General features: G+C 41.8%; 1 protein-coding gene across 4 annotated transcripts in view; it reads left to right on the top strand.

Moving 5' to 3' along the window:
- The window catches only part of large2 (LARGE xylosyl- and glucuronyltransferase 2), a 127,250-nt gene that overhangs the window by 87,955 nt on the left and 26,419 nt on the right, over positions 1–12,876 (top strand). For all 4 annotated transcript variants that reach the window (XM_085408687.1, XM_085408694.1, XM_085408701.1 and 1 more), the window contains one exon: positions 10,605–10,827. In XM_085408687.1, coding sequence (XP_085264813.1) covers positions 10,728–10,827 — 100 coding nt within the window. In that variant the 5' untranslated portion in view covers positions 10,605–10,727. The remainder of the gene's footprint in view (positions 1–10,604; positions 10,828–12,876) is intronic.

The raw sequence follows: 12,876 nt of genomic DNA, 5'->3' as shown, positions 1-12,876 counted from the left end.
AGTTTCTTCATTTCATCTTCTGGCTTCAGGATAGCACCAACTTTTCATGGCATCAGCATGTCGAGATTTTTCTCTAGAACCAACAACGACAACCTTATTTGCTAAAAGAAGAACGGGCATGTGTTCACTGAAGTTTATTTTGACAGTCAATAAATACTAAATAATGAAAGTATTACAAGTGGAATCGATATTGAAACTTCATGAACGTAATGTTGTTTATCCTTTGCAGCAGCTGGCTGAGTGGACAAACATGGGCTAATGGTCTCCTCCTTCCTGGTTTTTGTTGAGCTAGAGCAAAAAGAAAAGACATTGATGTGTGTCATCATGTGTATCAACACAAAATTATAGAATGAAAGTTTTCAGAAAATGCAGCCATGGGGACTTGACATTGTGGTTGATGTTAATCATGGTAGAAACAAAATATCACCATAGCAGTCTCCCTGTCGATGTCCAATGAGCTATCGTTTCACCGATCAAGCTGTGCTCTCTAACTATTCGATATGTTACTTCAATCTGTTTGACTAAACGCTGCAAAGGCACCTTAAATATGATCTTTTTCATTTGGGTCATTGACCTTGCCGGCTTAACGGAACTGCCACAAACAGACTTTTTGTATTCGTCTTTTTAAATGTTTTAAATTTGAGTTTTATTTCCTCATAGCATGTCTCCTCTTCTGCACTGAGTTGAATCTGCACTAAAGAAAAATGTTTGTCTCTCTAGAGAAGCTGCAGGGAAAAGAGTGCACGTGTCAAGGCTCTGAGTGCAACTCATGGAGCAAAGGGTGAAAACTGGGTGGAAAGACTCTGAAACACGATGAACATTGATGCCGGAGGGAAAGGATGGAGAAAGTTTTCCTTTTCTTCACACTGACACTTGTCTCTCCCTCTATACAGAAATTCTGAAAAATGATGCTGGTGAACAAACCTGAGCAGCAGATTGGTGATACTGGACAAAGCTCTTAGAAAGGAGGTGGTTTTAGATTTCACTCAGTCTGTTGTTGCTGTCTGATTTAGTGAGTGAATCTTGACCATAGTCAAGAAAGACATCATGTCCCAGAACGCCGGTCCAATTCTGATCCAACTTTAAATAGGACATATTATTTCACTTCCCCATCAGGGAAAACCTTTATATAGCTTTTTATGCATGTAAACGTCCACAGACAACAGATGCTGTGTTCTCATACAGAAAACCCTGTTGTCGAACTACCTCAGTGCCTTGTTGGTTGCCATGGCTTTCCCCCACTACTTATCTGGTAGTGGGGGAAACGTTTTGGTATGCCATCACATAAAGTATGGCAACTGCCTCACTTTTATATACTTATACTCGAAGCCAGTCCTGCTAAATGTCTCAAATATCTGAGACATTTCCAAATATCTATTTCCAGCTGATGGCTGCAAAAATTAACACGGGGGCTTAAAAGGTCAAAGGTCAGGTTTTCCAAAAATCTTGTGAATGCAATAAGTCAAGAAGACCTTTCTCTGCACTCACTGTTTATACATGACTGTGCATTTAATCATGAATTATTATTCATCTCTGGCTCTTTTTTCCCATCTTCCTCCCCTCACCCTGGCTGCCCCTCCCTGAGCCTGGTTCTGCCAAAGGTTTCTTCCTGTCAAGAGGGAGGTTTTCCTTTCCACTGTTGCCAAAGCGCTTGTTCATAGGTGTCCATGTGAGGTTTCCTCTCTTTTCCTCTGCATTATTTTAGGGTCTTTACTAGGGTTGTTCAATATAACGAAATATATCGAATGACGATATAAAAACGTTTATCGTTTCCTATCACTCTATCGTTTGTTTCGTGGTGTCGTGAAATATAAAGTTTACAGCAATATTTGTTCATCGTTTTGATGGTCACTGTAGTGGCTATATTAGTTTCTTAAAGTTCTCTCTTTCTCTTATATTTAATATAACCACACTACAGACAGACAAGCGCCTGTTTTTACGTGTTGTCGTTAGCAACAATGATGGTAAAACGGTCGCGTGGCTCTGCTGTCCGCTTGTTTGTTTTCCACGTAAACCTTTCACAATAAAGCTCAAGATCCTGTTGAGACTTAAACTGAGTCACGTGAAAGAGCAGATTATTTACGGATGAGAAGCAAAAAGAGCCGTCAGTTGCTAAAAAATAAACCGTAGACTCAAACGTTAGAACAGGCTTTTCCCCGCAGCACGCCGTGTAATAAATACAAAGAAAATGGCGGCCGTTACAACTTATGTCTAAAAATGTATCGTTTCATGCATCGGTTAAAACACTCGACTCCAGGTACACGACGCCCAGCTGGAAACACTTCACTTGAGTCGAGCTGCCCGAGATTCACAGAATTTACAAAACATGTTACATTTTTGTGATTTATATCGTTATCGGGATATGAGATTTTGGTCATATCGCACAGCCCTAGTCTTTACTTTATAATTTAAAGCACTTAAAGGCAACTGTTGTTGTGGTTTGTCACAATATAAATAAAGCTGAGTTGAAGTGACCTGGGATTTTCAAATTTTCAGCATTGGTGCATTTCCTAGAAATTAGTGACCTCGACCTAAACATTAGAGGTCAAGTTTTCTCAGAATCTTGTGAATCCAATAACTTGAGAAGAAGACAACATAGAAATTGATACCAGAGAGGTGTGTCTACTAGTAACCTGGGGTGTAGCAGTGATGGTTGCCAGTACTTTTTAATAATAATATCATTTAGTAAGAGAAAAAAGTAACTATCCCAGAGAGAAAGCAAATATTCTTCACAACACTGTTCGTGCCCTCCATACTCTTGGATGGTTTGAGATCCTTATAGATAGTTATAAAAAGCAATGTTGCCTCGAAAGTTGAGATGGTTGTGTGTTCATGAAGCATGCTGAAGCCGGCAGAAGAAAAGAAAGACACTGTTAATGAAAAGGAAAAACTAATACGGGGCCCTCCTGCCTGCTATGAAATCAACATTTTCAATGATCAGAAGCTGGGAGGGATAATTGGGTTACTGTATATATAATAACACAGTGTGTGGTGATTGCTGCTCTCAGTTTACAGATAGTAATTCCTTGTTTTTCCTCATTACCTATTTATGGGTTAAAGAGGATCAGCTTTTATTGTTAGCATAATGTAAAGCAGTGCCTCTTCTGCCAAGGTTGTTGACAGCCATCGAGTAGTCGTGTGAGGGGAGCTTTGAGCGCTCTTCGCTCTTGAGGTCTTCTTCCTGCTGAATAGAGGATGAGTGGAGTTGATTATTGGTCTCCACTCTTATCTCTCTCCTCTAATGCAGAAGCATCTGCTGATTATTCCCTTAATCAGGACTATCCTCTTTGTGATTAGCTTAGGGCTAAAAGAGCTCCTCACTCACAACGAGGACACGCCCACTGGACTAAAGCTTTGCTCTGGGTTCCTAATTGCATTATCATATGTTGTGTGTGAAGACTGATGGGCAGAGGTGGGTAGTAACGAGTTACATTTACTCCGTTACATTTACTTGAGTAAGTTTTTGAAAAAAATGTACTTTTAAAGTTTTTTGCACGATACTTTTTACTTTTACTTGAGTACATTTGTGAAGAAGAAACTGTGCTTTTACTCCGCTACATTTGGCAATATTCGACTCGTTACTTTTAAAAAAAAAGATTAATTTCACACATTACATAATACTGCTAATAATGGATCATGCCGCCAGTGGAGTTTTCTGTAACTCTTTTACCAATCAGATGTGGCCATGCAGTCACATGACCAGTTTGAAACTGTGGCGGGCAGAGCGGCCCAAGCGTTTTAAAGTAGCGACACACGGAAAGAAGAAAACTAGGGCTGCCACGATTAGTCGACTATTAAAATCGTCAACGACTAATTTAATAGTCGACGCGTCATTTGAAGCTTTGTAAGATCCCAAAAGACGCAGTAGTAGTATTTAAGAGTGTAATAACGGACTGAAACAGAAGATGGCAGCACTGCATGTACAAGGATGCCAGCTGCCGTTAAACACAGAAGAAGAAGAAGCTGTGTCCCAGAATTCATAGCGCGGCCCTGCTCAGTTTCCATCAATGGCGGCAGCTAGTTAGTTTTAATATTACTCTTATTATTCTTTCTGGGTCACAAAATAAACGTTTAACATATTTTCAGGCGAGAATGTAGCTGTGTAAACCTCAAATATCTGCTCAGTTTATCAAGACACCACATATTTTCAAAAGCGCTCCGACGTTTTCGGAGACGTCTGTTACCCACTAGCTCGTTAGCTAGACGGGGGCAAGGCTCACTAGAGCCTGAGAACACCGGACTCCCGGCAGATCATTTTCAAACCCACCGCCGTCTTTCACTACTCAGGTTAAACATGATATATAAGTCACTTAGATAACTTAAAAATGTTATTGTTTGGCTTTTTTCAGTATTTTATTTGTTCCTGAGTAAATCGGTTTGGCTGAGATTAAAGTTATAGTTTTTACACAGCTGAATAAACCAAGCAGACAACTAATTATCAGAAGTGTGAGATGCTCGAGAATATACTCTGGTGTCCTGTTATATTTTAGATATCAAGGAGTTTATTGAACTTCACTGAAACAATCTGCAAATTTCATTAAAATTTAATAAACTATCATCTTGTCTTTATTTTTAGTTAGCACAGACCTTAAACACTTAAAGCTGTAAGCTAATGATAGTTATATAAGACCAGATGCTGCTGGTGCAATAAGCTGTACGTTGTACGTCCAATGGATGATGATTTGATTAGTTGACTAATCGCAAAAATAATTGGTGACTAGTCGACTATCAAAATAAGCCCTACCATCCACTCATCCATCCACCCCCCCCATCCATCCACCCATCATTCCACCATCTATCCACATCAGCAAAATGTTAGATATAGGACCCAAACCTTGGTGCTAAACACCTAGCTTCAAAATCAAGTCTGAACCCCTTAAACAAGCGTTTGAAACAAATAATCCAGGTCAGCCTCTTTGAACGGGCTCTGCTGACGGTGTCGCTCTTTGTGGCAGCAGTTTCTATTTTTACATAATGCGACATTAAGGACTGAAGTGTAAGAATCTCAGAGTCTGTCGTTTTCTGTACAGGTTTGCATCAGTGGAGCGAGTTCAGGCGGACACGCCTCGCTCTCGTCTTCATACACCAAACACTCCTCTAAACCTGTCCACCACCCGGACAGTCATCCATATTCTTCTTCTGCTGCTCATCCCTGATCTACAGACTCGTTCTGCCCCATCAGTAATTCAGTAACACACCAGGTGCTTGACAGGAAAACTTTGTGATGTTTTTCAGAGGATGAATTTTACTGTCTAGTTGATGTGTTTCAGTCCTTTTTGACATAAATGGTTGCACCGGTTTTCGAAAGCCCTCGGCTTTGATTTAATTTGCGGGTGAATGAAAGTGAATTGCTGCTTTGGGGATGATAGCAGAGGAATGTTTAGGAATTGTTGCTTCTCTGTGGTTGCTGTGTTATCCTTTAATTTACAGCCATTAGACTGAGTTATCTGTTGTTGTGCCTCCACCCCGGTGCCACCCACGCTGTCCCTTCAGTGCTGTTCTCAGCTGCTTCGATGACAGAGGGGGCTGCAGACTGCCGCAGTCCTCCGGTGCTCCCCGCTCACAGCGTTTTTACTGCTACAATTAGAGCAGAGAAAACGTTTTGTGCAGCTCCTGCAGAATCAACAAAAGCTGCCTATTAAACACCTCTTTAGTGGCACTGCCCCTCACTTTTATTTCCTCTCTGAGTTTATGGCTGTTAGAGGCGGAGTGTCCAGTACACTGCCACGACCTATAGCTCAGCCTCCACCTCATTTACTTCCTCTCCTTTTTGCTTTTGTTGCTTTTCTCTGAATCTGGTAATCTTCTACGTACTATGGCTACCTTGCCTCTTCCTTTTCATTTCATTCTTTACCTCCAATTACCTCTGCTCCTCTTTTTTTCTGTTTCCCTTTGATCGTTGTTTTATACACCTCCTTAATCTTCTTTTCATTTCTTTTTCATTGTTTATCTCATTCCCTAGTACTTTTCCTCTGCTTCCTATGCCCTTTTAACCTCTCTGCTTCCCTTCTTTTCCTCATTCCTTTCTTCCTATCTTCTTTTTCCTTTCCTTTTTCCTGTCTTGACCTTTCCCTTCTCTTTTTATATATTCTTCCTCACATTTTCTCCTTTTTTTCTTCCTCATTTCTCTTCCTTTTTTCTTTACCTGTCCCTTCTTTCTTTTCTTGTTTGTTCCCACTCCCATTTCCTTATCTTTCAAACTTCTTCCCTCTTTATCTCTTTCCCTGTTCTTTTGCTTGCCTCTCTCATTCTCTTTCTCTTCCCCCCACTACACTTCTCTTCCTTCTCCCCTCTTCTTAATCTTTACTCTCCCTGCTCTCCATCTCAGCTCTCCTCCTCCTCCTCTCTTCCTGTCTCAGCACCTTTCATTGCTCTTAACGACATAGAGCGCATACATCAGCCTCACTAATTAACTCATAAATCATCTCTATGTAGTTGGAAAGTTGAAATGTCTGGCAGAGTGTTGGAGAGCCTTTGAGCGCGCAGTGTGATCCACTTTTACAGCAGATAATTGTTGTGGTTTTAATAATGCATCACTTTAAACCATGTGGGGCTGAACCACAAATAACAGTTTGGGTTTTTTTGTGGTTTAAGTCGTTGTAAATTTCTCAGTGTTTCTCCTTCTAGGTTTCGTGGGAATAACATGTGGTAAAAACTGAATCAACATTTCAATTCAGCTCAAACACCTGACAGAGCTCAGCTCCATTATTAAACAGTCGATTTGCTGGTAAAGTGATTTGTTGGAATCCTGTAACATTTGAGTCAAACAGGTGATGGTAATGTGGGTGGAGTGGACAATTAGCAAGGAAGAGGAAACTATGTTAGGCATGATATCCTGCTAACATTCACAGTAACACCCAAGAGTTATTGCTCTGACAGCCTTGTTGACCCCACAGCAGCACTGAGCACCACACATTTGTGTTTGTTTGTTTTTTAATTTAAAAAAGCTGTGGTTGCTAAGTTAGCTCATGCATCGTGTTAGGCTGCTGTTACAGTTACCAACTACATATACTGCTAAAAAAAAATTAAGGGAACACTTCAACATTTTTAAGTTGTGGGGTGGGGCGTAGGGGCAGTGCCCCCCTTTGGCCCCACCTTGGTGCCACTCCTGTTGTTGGGAATTGATTACCTTCTTAGACACAGATGTGACACAAAAATGGCAGGAAGAAGAACAAAAGTTAATTCCTGATGCTAGACATAGTTGATTTAACAAAACAAAAAACATTAAGTCTGTCTGGCAGCTGCTCTGGAGCTTTCTATCATATCACGTGGTCACATGGGTTTCCCCGCTAAAGACTGAAAACACTTTTATTAAACATTCTGAAAAATGATGTGTGTGCAGCTGATACGTGGGGATATTTCTTGCAGACAAGTTTTACATATTTGCATGTTTGGATGACAAAAAATACTTAAGTTTATCAGAAGTGTGTCAGCAGTACTTCATGTAGTACCAGAGGTTTTGCTTTTTGGGTAATTAAAACTTTGCAAATGAATGAAAAGAGGATCAAAAGACTTCCTGCAAAAAATATATTAAGGTTTTTAGGTAACAATCACTTGGCAGGTTACAGTCATGGTGTGTCAGGATTTAGATTAAATGCATATTGCCCACAAAACAACATAAAGGACGAATACATGAGAATACAGTCACGTGTTAAATGGGCTGCACTTCCACATTCACCAGCTTACACCACACATCAGTGGCACCAGAGATGTTACAGAATAAGATTTTTTTTCAACTTATTTCCTTAAATAAGGCCTCGTTTCAGACAGATTTAAAATTTCAAACTGAATATTTGGATGTTTGTTTGTTTTTAAACATAATTTTTAGACTTTTACACATAAAATATTACCTGTGAATCTGCTGTGTATGACGTATAACAAGGAAACATCACTAGAAATCATGGCTGCACTGCAGTGCGTAAGTATTTGGACGATGCTAATTTGTTGCCTTTGTACTCCACCACCGGCTTTCGGCGTTAATTGCAGGGGTTTAATAAAAGCACTGCATTACCTGTTGAGGAATTATAGCCCTTTTTATATGTAGTCCCCGTTTTTTAGAGGCTGAAAATGGGGGACTACAAATGACTGACAGTTTAATGGCCGCACAAGCCTGTGTTTAAACGGGCCAAGGAACAAAGTCAGCGGGTGTTTAAGCGCTTCAGTAATGCTTTTAAAATGTAAATTTAGCTCCTAGTTATTAAACGCAGAAATATTCTTGAAGATGTTTCTTCCACGTGAGCTGCAGCCTCCAGCACAAAGTTACCTTCTTTCTGCTATGAGCTTGCTTCCATACTGTTTCCCACTGGCAGCCCTCTCTCCTCTCCGGGCTTGTGTCTAATTAAAGAGGGATTAATGAATCACGTTGTTAAACAAAGACAGACCTCCCGCTCTAATCAGGCTCACATAGAGGGAGGGAGGCCAGCACAGACAGAGCTGGACTGACAAACATGGAGAGCTAAACTGAAACTTGTATGGGACTTTCCCCCTTTTCAAGTTTTCTGTGTGTATGGAGCAAAGTGACTCTTTCTCCTTCTTTCAGTTCAGTTCAGCTTCATCGACTGAAACAGTCATGTGAGCTCTGCACGGTGACTCCAAACCTCAAGCTGAATGCTTTTAAAACATCGACTCTAATGCGTCTGCCTGTAATTATATAGTCAGCTAATCCATGAAGTTCTGCAGATGCAGCTCAGGAGCCTCGTGTTCACATCCAAGCAGTGGTTTCATCTTTGCTTTTTGGTTTGAGTATTTCTGTTGCTGACGTCCTGAATTTTCACCACATCAGGCTCTTTACCGAGAACGATGTGAAAAACGTTCGGTGTGTGGCAGAAAGAAATGTCCTGGTGATGAGAGGTCAGAGAGCGATCAGACGTGCTGGAGCTGAAAGGCTACAGTAGCTCACTAAGTCTCCACAGCTGTGCTGAGCTGAAAAGCAGCTCAGATTAACAGGATGCCCAACCTTGAGGCAGACAGGCATGAGCATGCCAGCCAAGAGCAGCAACTCGATGATACAATGAACAGAGATGTGCCAAAACTGTGAAGATAAAGGCTGAAAAAATGGTGATGAATCACAATAGGGCATCAATCTTTTACCATCCACCAGCTCACCAGCTATTCATTGGTGAGCTAACCAGGCACATTTTCAGGCTCTACGTGTTACATTTGAGTTGAAGTCAAAGACTTTGGACGAGGATTTCCATTTCTGTGTCTCAGCACCGAAAAAACCCCTAGACAGTTATAACCCAGTCTAGCTGGGATAAAATGGCTTTGTTTCTTTCCTTATCTGTAAGAAACTCATTTTGTTTTGCATTTTAATCAGACTCCTTATTTTATCTTTGAAGGTCCAGAGTCACTCACTGTTTAGACTAAATATCACCTTCAGTCAGGGACAAAGTGTGGGCCATGAAGGTGCTGCAGTCATGACAGAAATTCAATTACAAGTACGTACAGTTACATATTATATAAATATATTGATTTAGTGGCTGCACGGTGGCACGGTGGTTAGCACTGTTGCCGCATAGCAAGAAGGTCCTGAGTTCAATTCCACCATCAGGCCGGGGTCTTTCTGTGTGGAGTTTGCATGTTCTCCCCGTGTTTGTGTGGGTTCTCTCCGGGTACTCCGGCTTCCTCCCACCGTCCAAAGACATGCAGCTTGTGGGGATAGGTTAATTGGAAAATCCAAATTGCCATTAGGTGTGAATGTGCGAGTGAATGTGAGTGCGAATGGTTGTCTGTCCCTGTGTGTTGGCCCTGCGACAGACTGGCGACCTGTCCAGGGTGTACCCTGCCTCTCGCCCTATGACAGCTGGGATAGGCTCCAGCGCCCCCCGCGACCCTGAAAAGGATAAGTGGAAGCGAATGGATGGATGGATGGATATTGATTTAGTAACAAAAGTGAATAAAACTGGTCACAGGAGGTGGTTACTTTGTGATGTTATACATTCTCCTTGAAGGTTGTGGACCAGCGACAGGAGTGTCACACATGGCAGCGTTAGCGAGTGTATCCAGCAGCACTTTTCCTCAAGCGTCAGTGTTGTATTTGTAAATGTTTGTGTGATGAAGAGCCAGATTTTAAAAGTTGTCTCTTGGTTTTGTAAAATTGTGTCTCTGTAAGACAGAGGTGCAATAATCGAGGTCGAAAGCAAATATCATTATGAGTGTAACAGGCTGTGAGTGTCGGCCTGGGTTTGGTTTGGTGATTTTGGTCCATCTGTGAGGACTCTTGGATGAGGTCTGGCTGTCCTCTGGTACTTTCGGACCGTGTGATTGTGTCTTCTTCTGTGGTTCAGATCTCTTACAGATTGGGTCCAGACTTCTTAGAACCGTAAGCTTTCTAACTCAGATAGTAATGAATCACTCATAAGAAATCTGCAGACTGCTTTGGGATGAGACCCAATCAGCTGGAATGAAGAGAAATTGTTCTTGGTTTTTAGACGTCCTTGAAACAAAACGAGCTTGGAAAACTGGACATGTGTCAGTTTTCCACATTGAAATCTTGTGAACTCAGTATTTGTTGGTTAAATTGAAATTTTTCTTCAGTAACGACTTGAACTCGGATGGCTCTGTTCTAAGTGTCCTGTTTTGACTCTGTGTTCTTCTCTACTCAGATGAAAGGATGCTGCAGAGACCTGCCGAGGGACTGAGCCCCACCTGATAACCCCCACCCCGCCCCTCCCCTCGTCCTCTTCCCGACCCCTGACCCTCAGAGCCCTCAGTGCCGCTGTCCCATCATGAACCTTCTTTGCCGCGGGCGCCTAAAGCTGCTGGCGGCGTCACTCACAGCCATCGTCCTGCTCACCTGGCTCTACCTTCTGGCTGGAAACCTGGAAAGTGAGTATGAAGAGATTTCAGGATGTGCGCGCAACAAAATCACTCAACGTGAGTTCTGCCAAGCATTGATCATTACACGGTCCAAACTGAGAATCCACACAGTGTAATTTTCATAGACGCTGGCTTGCGGTCTGGGTCAGACGGCGTCGCAGGAATCCTACCAGCGACAGCAACACATAAATTATCAGATGCATTTTGCAGCTCGGCTCAGTTTCCTTTCAGTCTGACTATGAAGTTACATTTTTAAACGCATGGAGGCAGTTTTCTGTTTAGTTTGCTTTTTCATTCAGAGAGACGTTTTTGCGTGGTGTCTCCTCGAGAAGCTTTAATAACACACATACTAACACAGGAAGTCACATGTTAGAGGCACAGTATCTCTGCCAGTGCAGCTTCAGGATTAATTGCTTTTTAATTATTTTGAATTCAACCTTGACACTTGTATGAACTTACATTTTCTGTGGATCATGTCAGCAGTCCTCTGATCTGTAATGTAGTGCTGGATCAAACTATAATGAACCGATTTGGGAAACATTGTACCAGTTGTGGGGGTTTTTGCCACAGACTTTGTTGATATAGGTAAGCAGCCTTGGCTTTAATCTCATTAAAACTGAGGATGCATATCTAATGATTCTCCTTTTAACAATTTATATCCAGGGCCAGCATTTAGTGCCAAAGGACTAAATAGTTTTATGTATTGAAATATTATCTACATGCTTAGATCCTCACAAGGCTTAGAAGTTTCACATAAATATAATAAAGACACCGATAAGGTCTTCTGGCACCTCTTCTGTTCTTGATGTGTCTCCCAGTCTCCCACTGTCAGACCACCAAAGCGCCCTCAAATCATCACACGGAGTCAAGAACTTGCTCAGGATTTGTATTATTTCTGTTTTGATCCAAACACCTCAAACCTTGATCAGTGATTCCTTAACAATTAATGTCACTTGGAACAACTCGATTTTATGTTAACCCTTAGAGCAGCAGGTGATATATCTGTGTGCTGGGCTGTTTTTACAGGTTAAAAAAATCAAGTCAAATCGTGCTGCGTCAGTGTGACTGCATTCACATTCATACCATGTTGGAAGCGATAAAGAAGCGAGGCCCAACCTATGAGGCTCAAAGATTGATTTTACAGAAAAGTGTCCAGTGTGCTCATCTAAGAGTGACACGTGACACTGGTGTCAGCGTTGATGGGAAGGAGGATGCAGGTTTACTCCTCAGTGTTTTTCACACACACGTACACACACACACACACACACGTACACACACAGACACAGACACACACAGACACACATTTCCATATTCGGTGTATGTTTTACGTGGCAGTGATTCTCGGAGGGCACGCAGAGCAGGAAAATAGGATTCCTTTTTGGTGAGGCTTCCACGTTGCTCGAGCACTCCAACATGGATGACTGATGAGTTGTCTCTGTTCAGTGGATCCACTTTAGCTGTGAGTGTTCAAAGTGATGGAGTGGGCTCCTGGAGCACATTACCACAGAAATAACCAGCGTTTCCCTTTTTTCTTTCTGCTGACTGACTGCGAATCGGATTCTGGTTCCTCCATCTGTCCTGTCAGCTAAGGGTTTCCTCTCTACCTACAGTATTCTTTGTAGTGAGTACACGCACCCTGGCCTTCCTCACCCAGTCACAGGAAATGACTGATCCTCTCTGAGACCAGTAATCCAAGTAAAAGGAAGTTCTTCCTCTCCCCTGTCACCAAGTCTCTGCTGATTCTCAGTGAGAACCATTCGGGTTCTGTCTGTAACACAGTAGTAGGATCCTTAACATAAAGCCCATTGAAAGCTTCATACGCATACAGCTACATTATTAAAATGCTGCTTCTTAATCATGGATTGTGTATAAAGATGAGCGCAGAAAGCCACTGTTTGCACTAGCACTGAAGCTGGATTATAGAACGACTTCTTGTTGGATTGAAATGTTGCTTAAATTCCTATTGAAGTCAAATAACAGTGGAAGAAAATAAGCACAAAGGTGCACAGGGGGAAAAGTTGTTATTGTCCAAATAGTTGGACTTTACCGCATTATCAA

The sequence above is a fragment of the Rhamphochromis longiceps genome, linkage group LG1, assembly GCF_057381845.1.
Source record: "Rhamphochromis longiceps isolate RC_006_pf linkage group LG1, R_longiceps_female_GT1.1, whole genome shotgun sequence".
Lineage (NCBI taxonomy): Eukaryota > Metazoa > Chordata > Actinopteri > Cichliformes > Cichlidae > Rhamphochromis > Rhamphochromis longiceps.
The sequence above is the reverse complement of the archived record's forward strand: the minus strand, read 5'-3'. Positions and strand labels throughout refer to the sequence as shown.